The sequence below is a fragment of the Periplaneta americana genome, chromosome 7, assembly GCF_040183065.1.
Source record: "Periplaneta americana isolate PAMFEO1 chromosome 7, P.americana_PAMFEO1_priV1, whole genome shotgun sequence".
In the NCBI taxonomy this organism is placed as follows: domain Eukaryota; kingdom Metazoa; phylum Arthropoda; class Insecta; order Blattodea; family Blattidae; genus Periplaneta; species Periplaneta americana.
The window spans coordinates 137,130,449-137,149,000 of NC_091123.1; the positions used below are offsets into that span (position 1 = coordinate 137,130,449).

At 36.4% G+C, this 18,552-nt stretch overlaps 1 protein-coding gene and 1 long non-coding RNA gene across 2 annotated transcripts in view; one reads left to right on the top strand and one right to left on the bottom strand.

Annotated features, from left to right (window-relative positions):
- Nucleotides 1-18,552, bottom strand: part of LOC138703469 (uncharacterized) — a 308,973-nt gene that overhangs the window by 33,445 nt on the left and 256,976 nt on the right. Inside the window, exon 2 of the long non-coding RNA XR_011333182.1 lies at nucleotides 1,705-1,917. This is a non-coding gene — a long non-coding RNA (uncharacterized lncRNA). The remainder of the gene's footprint in view (nucleotides 1-1,704; nucleotides 1,918-18,552) is intronic.
- On the top strand, nucleotides 387-17,593 carry LOC138703467 (RNA-binding protein 25-like). Its single transcript, XM_069831345.1, has 3 exons — nucleotides 387-836; nucleotides 1,712-2,104; nucleotides 15,404-17,593. The coding sequence occupies exons 1-3, from the start codon at nucleotides 566-568 to the stop codon at nucleotides 16,114-16,116; spliced, it is 1,377 nt and encodes a 458-aa protein (XP_069687446.1). The 5' UTR covers nucleotides 387-565; the 3' UTR covers nucleotides 16,117-17,593.

Below are 18,552 nucleotides of genomic sequence, written 5' to 3' on the forward strand. Positions count from 1 at the left end.
TAGTTTTTTTTTTACGCAACACAATAGTCAATAGACTGTAGATTCTACGTATCACGATTAACAAACGCTGCCTGCTTGGTATATAAATTTCGAGAATCATCGAGTATTTGGCAAGCAAGAAAAATCGAGATAGTTCCAATAACGAGTAGATCTATTATTGGTGCTTCCATCTAAAAAGAAAACGCAAACTATTTTCTGGGAAAGTATTTTCACTTGATGGAAGTAGTTTGCGTTTTTCTCGCTAGAGACTAGATGGAAGCAGAAACATTGTCATCGTCATAACTGCCGGAGACGAAGTCCCTGAGAATCATTCGCGGAGCCCAGGGCTCCGCGGAGCACATTTTGGAAACCGCTGCCTTAGACTCAATGAGGGGGGCAAAGGCTAATTGGGATTTCCCGGTCTCCGATCGGGTCAAAAACCCCGATGGAATTGATATTTAACCCTTGCGCTGAATTTCGGTGAAGTCCGGAGGGCCTAATTAGTCAAATCCACTCTCCTCACCTCCACGCTGGGGCCCCCTGGGATCTTTTAAGATGCGAAAGAGAGAGTGGTGTGCGGAAAGCAATGGGAAGCTTCCGCATTTATATATATCCCAAGAAGATAACTTATGAAAAATATGGCATGATGAGTCTTTCCCTGGTAAAAAATTCCGGACGTAAACTATCCCCCCAATCGGATGTCCGGGTGGGGGATACTGGGGAAGGACATGTCATGACGAAACGCAACGGAGAGAAGAAAAGAAGATGGACAACAATATGGACAAGAATATGGAGAAGATTGACGAGAAGATCGACAAGAAGGCCGACTGCAGCGTGTTATATGAACACTCCACCAGGTAAGTTGAAAAACTTGAAAAGCAATGAGAGGAATCAGAATGTATGTGATGGGAATATCATGAGGGAGAAAATAGTGGTGGGTTGATTAATGATGAATAGTGCTCGGAAGTTGATGAAATATCATATTTTTTTTCTTAGTCGTCACAGACAGTGCAGACTACAATATAAACTCGTTTCACTTCATTACGAACCAATACAGCCTATTTCTATTTTGTGTTTATTTGCATTTTTTGGTCTTTTATTGTTTACTGGTCATTTTTTTAGGACATGTTCCACTTTTTGTTGCATTATTGCCCTTCTTTTCTTTTGAACGGATATTTTTTACGATGTAGTCGTAGTCTACAATCCAGAATCTAATGCAGATTGCGTCATGCAGAAAGCTTGCCCCCATTCAACACAACAATACAAATACTGCAGCCGCAGTATTTCGTGTCTGCACTTACCGACTCTGTGATGCAGTGATTATCATTTTGATTATTTACACACAATTGTACAGCAAAATTTTCATATACTTTAATACCTTCAAAATTAACCAACAAGAAGTACACAAACATTGCATTGACATTAATGATCCACCTGCTATCTTTTTAAAGTATCTATGGGCCGAATTGGTAGTCAACACTTATTGTAAGGAAACCTTTAAGCAGTTACTTATAATAATTTCCAATTGATAAATCTCACTAAAGTTAACACTTATTTGCAGAGAAGAGTCTATCACCTCAGTTACTAGCCCTTACAGAGAGGACAGGAAAAACGAGTGGGACAAACCGGGATGCGACATAACCATATGGCTGAACTGTACTTATTTATCCCCTTCACAGTTAGCAATCAGTGTATTACGAAGATTACAACTCAGAATTACACTACCTTTCAGCTCGACTTGATACAACTGATAAGCCGATGATGGTAGACGCTGCCAGCCAGCCTTCGACCAGCCAGTACGCCGAGTTCGAGGACAGCGTCATGGACCTGAGGCAGAGGAAGTTGCTGAAGTTAACAACTGATAAGCCGATGATGGTAGACGCTGACAGCCAGCCTTCGACCAGCCAGTACGCTGAGTTCCAGGACAGCGTCATGGACCTGGGGCAGAGGAAGTTGCTGAAGTTAACAACTGATAAGCCGATGATGGTAGACGCTGACAGCCAGCCTTCGACCAGCCAGTACGCCGAGTGGGAGGACAGCGTCATGGAGCTGGGGCGGAGGAAGTTGGTGAAGCTAGAGGTTTATCTTCATCACTTCCTGTACGAGATAGACGGAGACTACGAAGGTACAGTAACAGTTCAAATTCTAAGCTATAGGCTAGTGGCGCTTTCAGCTATGCAGAAGCAGAATCCGTGGGATCCCAGGATAATAGTACCATTTAAAGTAAAACTTATTTTAGGCCAGTGTCCATGGCCCTTAAAATTAAAAATAATTGATTGTGATTTAGGCTACAGTCATTCCCTATACAAATGCAGATGGGAAATAGCTACACTGTAATAAAAATGGCTGATTTGTCGGCATTTCCAGCGCAAAGAATTGCGCTTCTCTGGATATCTACGGACTCTGTGGACAAGTTCAGAAGACTTTAATTCGTATTGGTAGTGAATAGAACATTTATCCAGTGGTATCATTCAGCCAGTTCGCACCAGTGCAGTCACCCGATTCACTTGTTGAATTTGTCGCAGTTCGTAGAACCTGTTCTTAAATTTTGAAGATAAAACAAATTAGGTTGACAGAAAGGAAGAACATGAATTTAACATTCTAACATTTAATTCTCTAACTTTTTAATACGACAGTAAACATAATCATATCACATTATTAAATCGTTGCTTCTTAACCAAGTGTACAGCCAGTCACAACAGATATAGCAAGAAAAACAATTCGAAATTAAAGTTTAGAGAATCCTGCATTTTGAAGCTTTAAGTTGCTGTGAAAAATCAGAGGATTCTTAATCCAAATTCAAATCATGTTTAATATATGTTGTAAGTTTCCAAATTGGATGTTTCACAGCAATATGAAGCTTTAAACTTCAGTTTTCTCAAAAGTTTTAATTTTGAGTTGTTTCCCTTCAGAACTGGCCCGTCGATATTATGTTTGCAGGCCGATCTGCAATTACTTTGGCAGTCTCATATCGATACCCCTTTTCTTTTGAGTGCTAACACCGCACACACAAAATTGAGCCATAGTTTATTATTCCAAAATATTATTTAAAGAAGTAAATAGACTTTCAACTGCAAAATACACTATTAAGCACATTAATAAGATACTTCGTTTTCCTCTTTTAATACCCATACAATTTGTTATTCCATTTTTAATGGAACATATTTTTATCCATTAAAAGTATTGAACATTCAGAATGATTTATGGCTGCTGAGTCGGTAGTAGTCAGTATCATTTAAGTTGCGCTTATGTTTGAATCTAAATCCCACACAGAAATCGGGATAATGCAATGAAACGTGAAAGAATTCAATCGAGGATCCTCCATCTTACCATGTAAGAAATGTTTTCATCAGGAAGACTGTTGATGGTCATGTTTCAACCGAGCTATCCCTGGTGAGAGAACAACAGGATCCAGTGTGCAACTGATCGCCTGCCAACAATCTGTATCTCCTGGGAGAATACTAAATCTGCCAGAGATGCATGATACCGAATCTATCGCAGTTCAACTAGAAACAATAAGATTAAAAACGCAAAATACATTCGAAACCCTCATTCAAGTACTTAGTTAGGTGAAGATTCTAGATTTAGAATCTGACATAAAAGGTCTAAAATAGAGAATTCTTTATTTAAAATGAAATGTGTTTGCTAATAGGTAACAGGGTTCTTCCAATGCCTTGACATGATATTGTGGTACAAAAAACTGCACTTTCAAAAATTAAAATTCCCACAAGGCTAATATCATGCATAAGTGTATAAAACAAGCACAACCATTTCACTCCTGGACAGAGAGGTATATAATTTGTAACACAGGAAAATAAAGAAGGAAAAACATCTTTTGAAGGATGTCGGGAACTCCTGGCGGTGTTTGGGTAAAAGTTGAAGAAGAAACGGCTTCTGCTAATCTTTCATTGTACCGTACTTGTTAAATTAACTTGATGTAACAGTATGTTGTACAAATATGTGTGCAGATGCATCTTCAGATAGTACAGGATTTCCTTTAGCTCCTTATGTGGAGCACAGGGCTACAACAAACAAGCGCCACTTTGTCCTGTTCCTGATGGGGGCGTTTTGAGATAATTCAAATAATATGTCGGTGTGAACAGACATTCAAAGCTCTGTGCAGGCATAGAACAGCACTCCACCAACGCTGGCGCACTTCCAGGAAACATCAGTTGTTTCTGAGTAAGGAACACGCCTGTCTACCTTGTACATATAAACGCGTGTATTTCCTGCTTATGTTGTTTTTATTTAATTTCTGTATATAATATATAGTTTGGTTTCAGGCGTAATAGATAAACTATTGATCAGATGTTTTGTATTCGACAGATAATGGAGAAAAAATGGGAGTATAAGGGTACAGTGCATCAGTTTTCATAGATTTCAAAAAGGCATATGACTCGGTTAAGAGAGAAGTTTTATATGATATTCTTATTGAATTTGGTATTCCCAAGAAACTAGTTCGGTTAATTAAAATGTGTCTCAGTGAAACTTACAGCAGAGTCCGTATAGGTCAGTTTCTGTCAGAAGCGTTTCCAATTCACTGTGGGCTAAAGCAAGGAGATCCACTATCACCTTTACTTTTTAATTTTGCTCTAGAGTATGCCATTGGGAGAGTCCAGGATAGCAGAGAGGGTTTGGAATTGAACGGGTTACATCAGCTGCTTGTCTATGCGGATGACTTGAATATGTTAGGAGAAAATCCACAAACGATTAGGGAAAATAATGGGAATTTTACTTGAAGTAAGTAAAGAGATATGTAGGTTTGGAAGTAAATCCCGAAAAGACAAAGTATATGATTATGTCTCATGACGAGATTGTTGTACGAAATGGAAATATAAAAATTGGAAATTTATCTTTTGAAGAGATGGAAAAATTCAAATACCTAGGATATAAATGATACTCGGGAGGAAATTAAACACAGAATAAATATGGGAAATTGCAGCTATTATTCGGTTGAGAAGCTTTTGTCATCCAGTCTGCTGTCAAAAATCTTAAAGTTAGAATGTATAAAACAGTTATATTATCGGTTGTTCTTTATGGTTGTGAAATTTGGACTCTCACTTTGACAGAGGAATATAGGTTAAGGGTGTTTGAGAATAAGGTGCTTAGGAAAACATTTGGGGCTAAGAGGGATGAAGTTACAGGAGAATGGAAAAAGTTACACAAGACAGAACTGCACGCATTGTATTCTTCACCTGACATAATTAGGAACATTAAATCCAGACGTTTGAGATGGGCAGGACGTGTAAGCACTTATGGGCGAATCCAGAAATGCATATAGAGTGTTAGTTGGGAGGCCGGAGGGAAAAGGACCTCTTTGGGAGGCCGACACGTAGATGGGAGGATAATATTAAAATGGATTTGAGGGAGGTGGGATATGATGATAGAGACTGGATTAATCTTGCTCAGGATAGGGAGCAATGGCGGGCTTATGCGAGGGCGGCAGTGAACCTCCTTAAAAGCCAGTAAGTAGTATATAGTATATTGCTATTTGTGTATATAATAGTACAATAGGTATGATAATGTATGTGATATGATGTTTCTGTAGCGAGGCTCAGCGCACAGATGAAGTGTCAGAAGGCTACTCCTCCTTCGTGACGCTAATCAGCATTTTAAACTATGCACATAATTTTGTTATGGAAGTACATGTTGGATTGCAGTTTTCCTTTATTTGTAGCTGCTTATTATTACGTCATTCAATATTTTTAAATTTGCGGTCCTTAGCGGAGAGAACCGATTGTTAAAAAATTAGAGTGACACCACTGGATATATAAACAGATCTGCACGTGCGATTGCTGGAGTTGCGATGTGTTAACCTTATGACCAGAGACTTGAACGCTGACTACGAAGCTGCTGAACAAACATGTCCATAAGCGAATGTGTTACGGTCTTACTAATAAACTGTGTATAGTTTTTATACGAGACTTATGCAGAGTTGAGACAGAAAACGTTACTAATAAACCACGCATAAGCGATGGATGTATAAACAGTTTGTAGCTATACAATGGGAATTGCTTTGCAGTAGTTATATACACGAAACCCTTTGTTTAAGCGTTGTATATAGAAAAAAATGGCTGCCCTCTAACAGCTGTTCGCATCGATTGTCATTTTATGATGATGGCTGCCTTGTAACCACAGAAGAGCAAACCAAAGACCATAGAATAATTGGAGTAATATCGCTGTAGCTTGTACTCTTTGACCAAAATATAGTGTGGTAATCGATTAGAGCCAGTTGTACTATCGATATTTAACACGCCACACTAGAGCGCTCTATCGGATGCAATAGAGAACCTCAGATATTCTACTATCTTTCGTAACGAAGTAATGACGAAACTATGACGTAGCTGTGTAGCAGTTATACTGTATACAAGATATATGTAGTGATTATTAGTAAGGAATTTACACACGACGTATAAACGAGCTACTTATTGTATAAGTAAAAGACAGTTAAACGTCTGTATAGAGTTTTTATTAGTAAGACCGTTAATATTTTAATTTCAAATAATCATAATACCACAGTCTACTATATACAGTCGCGAAGCTTGAGGTGATTTTTTGCAAATCTCGTGATAAAGCGCTCCAAGCGGTTAGCAACTAGAAACAATAGACTGTCCACGGTCGACTTTGGACTGTGTCGTATTTCCATCGAGTGCTAGCTCGTTGCGTATTTCACATTGATGCTTGTGAAATGTTCGTTATTGGTTGTAATGATAATGTTAATGGCTAAAATACAATAATTGGAATAATAATATTTTACTAGAGACGTAGAAAAATTAAGTTTGTTTTAATGAAAATTGATCACGTTTTATTTTCAATTCTGGTGGGATTATTATTGCTTAGGCCTACATTTTTTTCAAAGGATGTGTTTTTAATTATAGCTGTTAATTTTGTTGCAATTTTTTTTTGTTACTTTACTAGAGACGTAGAAAAAGCCTGTTACAATAAAATTTATTGATCACGTTTTATTTCCAATTCTGGTGCGATTATTATTGCTTAACCTCATCCCACTTTGTCAACTACGTAAGCCTACACTACAAGTACCGGTATACGTAAGTGACTCCATTAATTCATATTTCCATTATTATTGTTGTAAAGGGAAATGAAAATTAATATTTATTGGTTACATAGTTAATTATCGCTATAATCTTGAATGACTGAAGCGATTATAGTAAATTTCAGTTCGTTTTGCACAAACAAAAATAATATTAACCTATTTCTTGCAGGTATCGAGTTTATGGTGGAATTTAATATACTTCATTAAAATAATAAATTAACTTTATGCATTTAATATTTCAATAATGGAAGGAAGGTGTTAATTTTTCCAAAAGAACACAACGAAAGTAACATATTTTGTCGTCTACTAGGAGAGAGATCTGCGATGATACGATAGTAGCGATCCTAGTGGTGGGCAACTACCCATGTTTGCATTTTTACTACATATTGAGCTTCGCGACTGTATATAGTAGACTGTGATAATACATTCTTATTACAATGCGTCTTCGTCATCACGCCCGTGACCGATCGAGCGCCCGGTGGGGGGGGGGGAGACCGCGATTCTGCCGCTTGCCAGTCGGTCGTCGCGACGTGATGGCGAAGATGCGCTGTATTAAGAATTTTATACAATATAAGGTCACTAGCCTATACAATGCAGAAAGAGAGAAGAGCTGACTGTATTTAGAAATAGGCCTATGTAGATAAATTAACACGGAACAACCTCAAGTGAAGCATTCATATCTTGAAATAATGTTACTTAATTTTCAGTCTATTCACAACCCCCTAGTTAGTTTCTTCTCACTTTGTATGGGAGGTAACTTGGGCATGGAGTGCTACATCTTTGACCCCAAACACCTTCATTGCATCTCCAAAACATGACGGCCTTCCCTCAGACTTTTCACCACTTAAGTGTAGGAACGAGCAAGGGATAAATTCTTAGCTTAGTTGCCAATTCTTGAAGTCATTGATTGTCATATTATTTCATTTCTGCCACGCGCCTGAAAGTTGAGGAGAAGATGAGAGTTTATGACGATTTACCAATTCCAGGAAGAAAGTTCGTCATGTTTTGGAACAAGTCATATCCTATATACTATATAAAAAGCGTCACGTCCAATACAGCGCCCCGAAATTTTCGCATGATTTACTTTGTGTGAATACTGGATGAAAGAGTTAGTGACAAAACTTTGTCCGAAAAACTTACAATTGCACAACTGAATAACACTGCACAGCACAGAATAGAATGTCTTAATAGTCTATTATAGTGTAACGTTTATTGTTATAATTGTAACTAACACACAATAAAATTACAAGACATGGATAAGCGATAAATAAAACTGATGGTGATTTGCAAGAACGTATTTTTTCCTTCGTTAGCCGCTAACGGATCAATAAGTTCGAAAGACGCGTTGCAAGAAATATCTTTAGTGTTATTGGTCCGTTAAAGGATTCACTAACTTAGAGATCTGATTTCCCTCCAATAATAATATTTATTCCTCCGTTAGACAGCAATCTTACGTCGAGTAGTTTATATACTTTGATTACTCATAATGTTACTTGTATGGGATTCAGGCATGCGATATTTTGTATAATAGGTCCTATATACACGATATTAAAATAATATTGCATAACGATAGCTAAAAAGTGATACCTCGTATCTGTACATTTGCAGGTAAATAAAAAAACTATTTTAGAAATTAATTTCTTAAAATAGACAAACTTCTTCTACAGGGTGTTATAATAACATTTACAACGTTTCAGGGATGATAGAGGAGGTAAAAACAAACATCTGTTTTAAGTGACTATTACACTCTTACTACGTCATACTACTTTTGACCAATAAAACGGTACAAAAGGACGTATTTCAACCTATCATGGCTGCTTATCTCACAATTTTATCGCGTCCCTAGCATTTGTTTAATTTTATCGCGTCCCTAGCATTTGTTTCTTTGTTTGCCAACATTTGAAACTGCGTTGGTCTGGACGTAAAATATATATATATATATATATATATATATATATATAATTACAAACCACTCCAGTTGATGCACAGCAGTTTCAAATATGACTCGCATTGGCATTCAAGAACAAGAATTAATCAAAATCACTGATCATACCTATGCATCTTCTGAAATCCGATTTACAAATAAATGAAGAGCACCATTCGGAAATCCTGAATAAGTTGAATACACCATGTAGGCCTAAATCAACGAGTTCCACTTCTATTACGCACACATCCAATATAACATCAATTGAACCAGCAACCACATTCAAATTTGAAAATTGTACATTCAATAATTATTCCTTTTAAAATTATTCATTCGGAAATCCTGAATAAGTTGAATACACCATGTAGGCCTAAATCAACGAGTTCCACTTCTATTACGCACACGTCCAATATAACATCAATTGAACCACCAACCACATTCAAATTTGAAAATTGTACATTAAATAATTATACCTTTTAAAATTATTCACGTTTATTTTTTATGTCATCGTCGTTAATTAAAACTTTTCTAACACTTGTGTATATTAGTTAAGTTATGTTATAGCTTCTGCTATATGATATTATAGATAGTCACGTATCAGAGATTGTTTAATATTAAGATTTATTGAAAATCATCTGTCAAGTGACGATTACTGGGATTCGGATAATTGACGTGGAATGTTACATTTTAATAGAAATGAAACTGAATCAACAAAGCCTTCTTGCCATCGTGTATAATAGATCGAGAACTTTTCGACGAGAAGGCATTGCTCACTACTGCCATCTAGCATGCATCTAGCGTAATATTTGTAATGTTGAGATGGTACAATAATACATTTGAAGACAGTTGTATTTTCGTAAGTCAATTAATATTTTATTGTATTGGAGTACTTCGTTACTTCTAATCTTTATATACTTTCTTCTAATCGTGTAATAGTCAATTAAATCCCACTCGAGTTTTGATTTTCTCTAGATAAATCAAAACGTCTAGAGAGATTACTGTTGACAAAACTTTAGCAGATGCGCTCTTTTGCCCCTATATGGCCTGAAGGAATAGATGACTTGACTTCCGTCACAAAACACACACTGGTTAGTTCTGTTTGTGCACGACCACCTTGTATGGCCTTGTCTGTTGCCTAACAGTCTCCATGCTGATAATTATTTTGTTTTTCTACGCGACGTCCTACCAAAACTTTTAGAAAATATCCCATTGAACATCAGAGAACGAATATGGTTTCAGCATGACGGTGCCCCTCCACACTTTCATCGTCGTATCAGGAAATATCTAAATGCTACATTCCCCAATCGTTGGTTTGGCAGGTGTGGGCCGATACCGTGGCCACCTCGATCACCGGACCTAACTCCACTGGATTTCTTTTTGTGGGGGGACGTGAAATGTTTTGTGTATGAGACACCGATCGATTCGGCAGAAGACTTAGTTGCTCGCGTTGTTGAAGCTGCACATGTTATTAGAAACAATGTTGGTCTTTTTGAGCGTTGCAGACACTCCATAGTACGAAGGTACCAGTTTTGCAATGCCTTCAATGAACGGCAGTTTGAACACCACCTCTAAAACGACAATTGGTGTTGTTCTTTATGGATTATACTAACACTAACGCACACAATAAACGGCGCATGAGCCAAAGTTTTGTCACTTACAAAAGATATTTACTTTTACCTCCTCTATTACCCCTGAAACGTTGTAAACGTTATTTTTTAACGCCCTGTATATGTTTCTGCTTTGTAAGATCTTCTATTCGATAACAAAATATTACAAGTACACAAGTCGTACACTGTCCAATTTTGTGAACAATAATAATATAGTTACTCTAAATAATGATGATAATAATAATAATAATAATAGTAATAATAATAATGTAGTTAAACAGAATTGACATTTTTGTATATAGAGATATCTCTTCTTAGCATCCATATACGGTAATTCGATGTCTCAATTATTTATTTGTTTATTTAATTATTTACTTATTTATTTATTTACTTATTTATTTATTTATTTATTTATTCATTAATTCTTGTAATAGCAAAGTTATTATTTATGTCTTTATTACAGACTCTAGTTCATCGTTTAACGACAACGTTATGTGCTCTGTAGGCTGTCTTCTATTTTCTGTAACATTAATGTACTCGTGCGCTATTTTTAATAACAAATAGGCATATTTATCTTCCTCACCAAAACTTCTGCTCCTGATTCCTTTCTGGTTCGTATTAGTCTATATTTATTGCAAATTTTGACAACAATAAAAGCTAGAATGCTTCAAATCAGTGTAGCAGCCGATGTTCGCTTTTCATTCATTCACGTACTATTGCGTCACTTGTGAAATCCAAAGATGCTTGGTTAGCGATCCAATAACAAGTGGACCGTTAAATTCCTCTTCTGCAACTCGACATTCCACAACCTTAAAGGTCCACTAACTAATAGAGTCAGGGTTGTCAGATTGGGCTACAAGTAGCCAATTGGGCTACTTAAAATTTTAATTGGCTATTGATTTTTACCATTGGGCTATTTGCGACTGTTTGGGCTACTCAAAAATTTTCGGGGCTATTTTTGGGCTATTTTTTTCTGATTTGAATTTGGGGAAAATTAATAATAATAGATGTAGTAACAGTCTTCCTCTCCGTGAAAGAACCTGTTACAGCTTTATTCCACCACCACCACCTTAACCACGACAAACGACGTACCTATGCGAAATATATAGACGAGATGGTGGAAATGTGGGCTAGGAGTGGTAATATGGGCTACCTCGTTTTTTACTATATATGATCTTGTTACCTAGCGAAAAAGCTGTAAAAGTACATCTCATGTCCGTCAGTCTGCGTGCACAAAAAGACAAACCAGTTGCCTTTATGGTGTGGATGTGGTGTGTTCTTTGTGTTTTTCATCAATTTCAAAGTTTTTGCAGGTATGTAGTTTCAATTTTATTAAAAGAAATATATTTCGTGTTTATAAATCACATTTGACGTGTTGCACTGATTAAGACTAGTTCTATCACATGGCATAAGAGTAATATTTATTTAGAACAACAATTGCCATACATAATCTTAGAAACCTTCATGAGTCGATGTTGCCAATATGGGCTACCGCTATGTCAAATATGCGATAGGTAGCCCATATTAGCAGCACATTGGCATGTCGTGTATTTTGCTATCATGTTTTGTGTTATTTGTTACAGAATATTGCCATTCATGTGACACGGTTTTCCTATTTATGTTTCTTTGTTTTTTTACAATTTTATTTTCAAAATTTTGTGGTAGCTCATATTTAGACCCCCACTACCTGTAGATGACCAGTTCGTATTTCTTTGAAAAAGTAATTATATGTAGGCCTAAGTATCTATTGCAACTATTGACCTTTAAGACTGGAAAAATTGTATCTGAATAATTACTTTGTATATCGATAAAGATTTCTAAGCAATATGCTACACCATTTTTCATTATTATGAGGAAAACAAAATGGTAGCCCATATTTCCACCTTCTCCTCTATTTATTGTACATGTCACATGACCAATCCAGTGTAAGGGGATTTTCTCGTTTTACCATGACCAGTGCCAGCAGAAATGCAGTGGCGAAGTGCAGCCTGCAGGCACATAATAATCAGTAGCTGTTTTTCCTCCAATTCAAGCGTTAGTATTTTTGTGAATGCCGTTGTAGTTTATTACAATAATCTTAAATTAGGAACTAGGATCTGTTGTAAAAGTGATATTCAGTTTTTAAGTTATATCAGAGAATTAATTTTTTTACTTTTTGTATCCTAATTATAATGTAGGCTAATTATTCAATTCTGAATCCTATAGTGAAATAATTTTAAGAGAACTTTGTTTGTTATAGATGTGATATACAGTAACATTTTTAAATTGTGATAGTGAATAACTTTTTTATACATTTATTTTGTTTTGTGATTATACTGAAAATGGAAATATTTATTATTTCGTTCTGTAATTGCTGAAAATAGGAAAGTGGGAGAAGTAACTTATACCAAAACGTTTAATAGCCAATGGTTAAATGATACTTCATTCTCAAACTGGCTTCAGGATGTGAAAGACGACAGCAATAAAGCAGATTGTAAGTTTATAAAGTTCAAATTAGTGCTCATAAAGGAGACTTGAAAAAAAAAAAACATTCCGGTTCAGTTAAATATATATAATCCGCGAAATATAAATTTGCCATTTATATTGGGCTACTTTTTCTGAATTTTGGCTACTTTTCCACCGAGCTTTCGCTACTTTTAGTTATACCAATCTGGCAACCCTGAATAGAGGAATACATTATTTATAGGTCTGTTTTCTTGCAACACAGCATGAATGACTTAGCTCAGTCGGTAGTGTTTGAGACTCGTATTCGGAAAGTTCCGGGTTCAAACCCCGTGATCAACCAATCTGATTGGAGTTTTTCATGGTTTTCCTCAGTCATGAAGGCACATGCAGGATTGGAAATTTACATATTATGATTCATGACCCCCTTAATCACTAATATCATAAAAATTAAAACAAAATGTAAATCAGTTACATGAACATAAGTCATATGACAATAAAAACAGAGTCAGAGCAAAAGTCCACGACCTAAAAATAAACCCAAAGATTCTACACACGTGATACGACAACAGATGTTAAAGTGCGTATAGATAAAATCACAAAAAATGCCAACTGAGAATAAGTGAAACAGAGAAAAGCAGGTTATGGGATTTTTAAGTCAGGTATGTCAAATTTAATTCCAGTTAAAATTAACAACAGGATCTCAGAACGGCACGAACTTAACAGGAATAAAACAAGAATGCGGTCTCTCTCGACTGTTTATAATGCACCTGAATAAAATTCTTCAGAAATGGACACAAAAGCGACATGGTCAGTTGCAGATAAACAGAAATTTAAAAATAGGTTCACTGATATTTGCAGTTGACCTAGTTTTAATAGAATCTACAGAAAATGATCTATCATACTCTGTACGTAATTTAAATATCATTGCAAAAAATATAAAATTGAAATAAATACATAAAAAGGTAGTTACTGCCATCTGAGGAAATACCGTCCCTAAAAAATATGTTTAGAAGGCAAAATTTTAGGAAAAGTTAATGATTTTACATAATTATCTTCGTTACAAATTAATATTTGATAATGGTTTGGATATAATGAGCAAAACTGTAAAATACTCCAAAACCTTGGAAATAAAAGAGGGGTAATGAAACCTTTCCTGCCACAGAGAAGTACTAGAATAGGTCTTTAACAAATCTTGTACTCTGTTATGGTAATGAGGCATACACATTAAGGCGGATGGATGAAAGCAGAATAACAGCTAATGAAATGAGATTTATGCGAAGAAGAGCATGATATAAAAATGGGACCATAAACGCAACGACAAAGTAATGGAAGAACTGAGTCTGGAATCAGTACTCGATTTCATACAGAAATATCAGAACTGGATGAACCATTTGCAATGTATGAGATCCCACAGAATCCCAAAAGCTATACTTCACTTTCAACCCCATGGGAAGAGATCTCTGGGACGTCCCAAAAAGAGCTAGGGAGAAATTCCTCTTTATTATGACCTAATACTTGTATGGATGATGACAAAATGATGAAGTCAGGTAGATAGAGGTGTTTGGGTATGCTTCTTCTTGTACAATAGGACAATGGAACAAAAAGATGGTGTTTTGCTTTCTCCACACCCACACTGCATATGCAAGGAATTTACGGCCATCAAGTACAGTTAAGGTAACAAAAAAAATTATGTTGACAAACAATTTAGAATATTGAATTTGAATAATTTCAAGTAAAAAATTGTTCCGGAGCCAGGTATCCATCCAGGAACCTCTGGCTGAACGCACCAGTGCTCTACCGATTGAACTACCCAGGAACTCCACCCGACATCGTCTCAATTTTTTTCCTTATATCCACATAACTCTAGTGGGATGACGAGATGCCAGAGACCCACATCGAGTGCACGCAAACTCTGTGCGACTTGAAATTGAGGTTTTCTGTTAACGTACCTACAGTAACGTATATATTATGCAAGTCTAGTTTTCAGGTAAAATATTCAATTCCCGGGATCGATGCCCGGAATCGGAACAATTTTTCCCTTGAAATTATTCAAGTCTGCTTCACATTGAGCTTTACCTGAAAAACTAGATTTGCAACACAGAATATTATTGTTTTTACAAAATATGATAACTTGGGGCTTTTTACCACAAAATACTAAAAATATGCTACATTGTAAGCTCAATAGTCTTTTATATACAGGAAAGCCTGAAATATGCAAAACTATGTACAATTAATATTCATTACATTCGTTCAAAACCTGTGCAAATGATTTTGTATGACTTTCACATAGACAGTAAAAATAGGCAGTTGTATACGAATTCTCACTCTATTAATATGCCATTCACGGATAATGCCACATGCTTATAAAGTTCTTGTTCATTTTGCTTGTTGCAGAAGTGGTGGAAATCCTCGATCGCTTTTCACTAGAGAAGTTAGAAAGTGTATTCATACCTCCCACGCCAGTTCCCCATGCCAGATCCCTTTCCAGCTCCTCTGCCAGCTCCCAAGACTCCTATTCCAGCTCTACCAGCACCCCTGCCACTTCACGTTCCTCTGCTAACTCCCATGCCACATCGTCATTGGAGCATCTTTCAGCAGCAGCAGAAGAAGAAGAAGAAGAAGAAGAAGAAGAAAGAAGAAGAAGAAAAAAGAAGAGGAAGAGGAGGAAGAAGAGGAGTAGGAAGAAGAAGATGGAAGAAGAAGAGGAGGAAGAAGAAGAGGAGGAAGAAGAAGAGGAGGAGGAAGATGAAGAGGAGGAAGATGAGGATAATGAAGAAGAAGAGGAGGAGGAAGAAGAAGAGGATGAAGAAGAAGAGGAGGAGGAAGAAGAAGAGGAGGAGGAAGAAGAAGAGGAGGAGGAGGAAGAAGAAGAAAAAGGAGAAGAAAAAGAAAAAGAAGAAGAGGAGGAAGAAAAAGAAGAAGAAAAAGAAAAAGAAGAAAAAGAAAATGAAAAAGAAAAAGAAGAAAATGAAAAAGAAAAAGAAGCAGAAAAAGAAGAAAAAGAAAAAGAAAAAGAAGAAGAGGAGGAGAGAAGAATGAAGAGTTGCTGCTGCCCCTGTGTAAGATATGTATATCGTCGGCTTCGTAGTCTTTTTAGGCGCAAGTAGTTATAAATTTTACGTTTAAGAGCCATTTTCAGACAGATCGCTCTCGGAGTGTTTCTATAATTTCCTCATTACTAGAGGGTGGAACCGGGATACTTTAGCAATCAATGTACGCAAGCATTGACTATAGCTTTAACACACTCGGTACTGTGCACACACTGCGGACGTAAACAAAAGTACTACAGTCTGGTTATGATTGAAAATAAAGTACATGAATACAAAGCTTATACATGCAAGGTTCCGTCTTCTTCGGTTTCGTTGCCGGCATTACAATGAACAACAAAATACAACCGAAGATTTGCTAACTGAAACGTCCAGCGGGGATTACTCGAACAGTTTTTATATTCTGAGAACGACCGTTCAGCATCACAATAGTGAATGCAAATAATACGACTGGTGTTTCGACATTGCACTTGCACACGTTACCAAATACAGTAGAGCGTCTCGTTTAGGCACAGTGAAACGTAAAGAAAGTGCAGGTAACGTGTGGGAGTGGACGAGCCGTACGATAAACATGAGGGATGCACAATGTTTTAGTTACAACATTTATTGCGGAGCATTAATTGAAATTATATTTTCCAAAAACACACAAAACAAAAGAACACAAATTGCATAACTTTATCGTACACACATTTTAACAAACAAGCAATTGTAATGTTGAAATAATTCAATATAACAAATCAAATTTTGCTACTTATATGACGTTGCTTTCAAGCAGCATTTTTTACGGTCATAAATTTCATTCTTTGTTTGACTAACATAATATCACCGTCTTCTGCGGCCGAATTAACAAAACTACAGTATATTGGTCTATTTCCTAAACAAAATAATTATCCCTTCTCAAAGTTCAATTTATTCAGATACAGTATTGAAGACGGTGATACTACGTTAGTCATACAGAGAATGAAATTCATGACCGTAAACATGCTGCTTGAAAACAACATCATATAGACTAAGTAGCAAAATTTGATTTGTTACATTGAATTATTTCAACATTTCAATTCCTTGTTTGTTAAAATGTGTATATAATAACGTTATGCAATTTGTGTTCTTTTATTCCATGTGTTTTTGGAAAATATATGAATTAATGTTAATGAATATAATTAATTGTAACTAAAACCTTGTGCATCCCTCGTGTTTATCGTACGGCTCGACCCCCTCCACACGTTACCTGTACTTTGTTTACGTTTTCACTGTGCCTTAACGAGACGCTCTACTGTACACGTAAACACTGTGACGAACAACCTCGGCACTAACGTCAGACAACTGTTCACTACGACTGCGCACAGTACTCTGCTGGCCTAGGTTCGGTTCATACAGCGCGCAACGGTACGGCTGACAGGTAATTTTGCGTTCTTAACAAAATGTACCTACGAGAGTAACGTCACATGTCTAAGCTCCGTTGTGCATCAACCTACTGCCGCCGTAAAGGTATCCCAAGCCCGCCGTCTACTCATTACTTGTTCGTAGCTGAACAATTCTGTTACAAACCTTCATTTTGTTTGGCTGCCTTTTATTATGAATTAATCATATTTTTATGGGAAAGCAACATGAAAGTGGTGTACGTTTTTTTGGTCTTATCTTTTTCACACTTCCATGCCAAGAAATCTCTTTTCCTCTTGTTACCACTAGAGTGCACTGACATTAATGTGTGAATGGCAACAGACTTACTGTAGTCTAAACTCTAGCATTTGCTTTGTTTTCTTGAATGTAGTTAGTAATTACGGCCGATATAACTGATTCTGTGAGAATATCAATTATTGCGTTCCGGAAGGAGACGGAGATGAGAGTCACTAATCAAAAGTGGAAATTTAAAAACTATGTATTATTAAATACACAATTGGTGAGTAACTGTGTAATTTTTTTTTTCGCAAATCACAGCCCACTTAAACTTTAAGATGAGCACAGGAAAATGTATTATTTTGATAAAAATTATTTTATTTTTATTTTGGGAAATTGAAAAGGGTGAACTATCTGTTTGTGGCTCTTAAGTTGTTTCGTTGTAAAAAAAATAGAAAGCTACAATTTTTAATAAGTAGTGGCAGCAGCAGCAGCAGCAGCAGTAGCAGTAGTAGTAGCAGTCGTCCTTTGTCTTCCCTCTGTCCTATTCCTGATAACTAAATCGCGGGAGTGCGTGCCCTTTACCGTCAAGTTGTTATATGACTGGAGCGTTCCATGGAGAGTGTAAAGGCTGGTTCACAATAAACCGGGAACGGAAACAACAACAAGAACGAGAACGAAAGTAATGTTAAAATAAATGTATTTAAATGTAAGTATTCACAATTAACTATTGTAAATGCTAACATATAAATACATTTGTTTTAACATTATTTTCGTTCTCGTTTCCGTTCCCGGTTTATTGTGAACCGGGCTTAATGAATTCTCAGATAAGCAACTCACTGTGCGTGGTTCAGACGTACAGTCTTGAGTATATGAATT

Coding starts and splice junctions, on each gene's coding strand:
- LOC138703467 (XM_069831345.1), top strand. CDS start 566: ATGGGAAGCTTCCGCATTTATATATATCCCAAGAAGATAACTTATGAA. Junction 837..1,711: donor TTATATGAACACTCCACCAG/GTAAGTTGAAAA, acceptor ACTACCTTTCAG/CTCGACTTGATACAACTGAT. Junction 2,105..15,403: donor GATAGACGGAGACTACGAAG/GTACAGTAACAG, acceptor TGCTTGTTGCAG/AAGTGGTGGAAATCCTCGAT.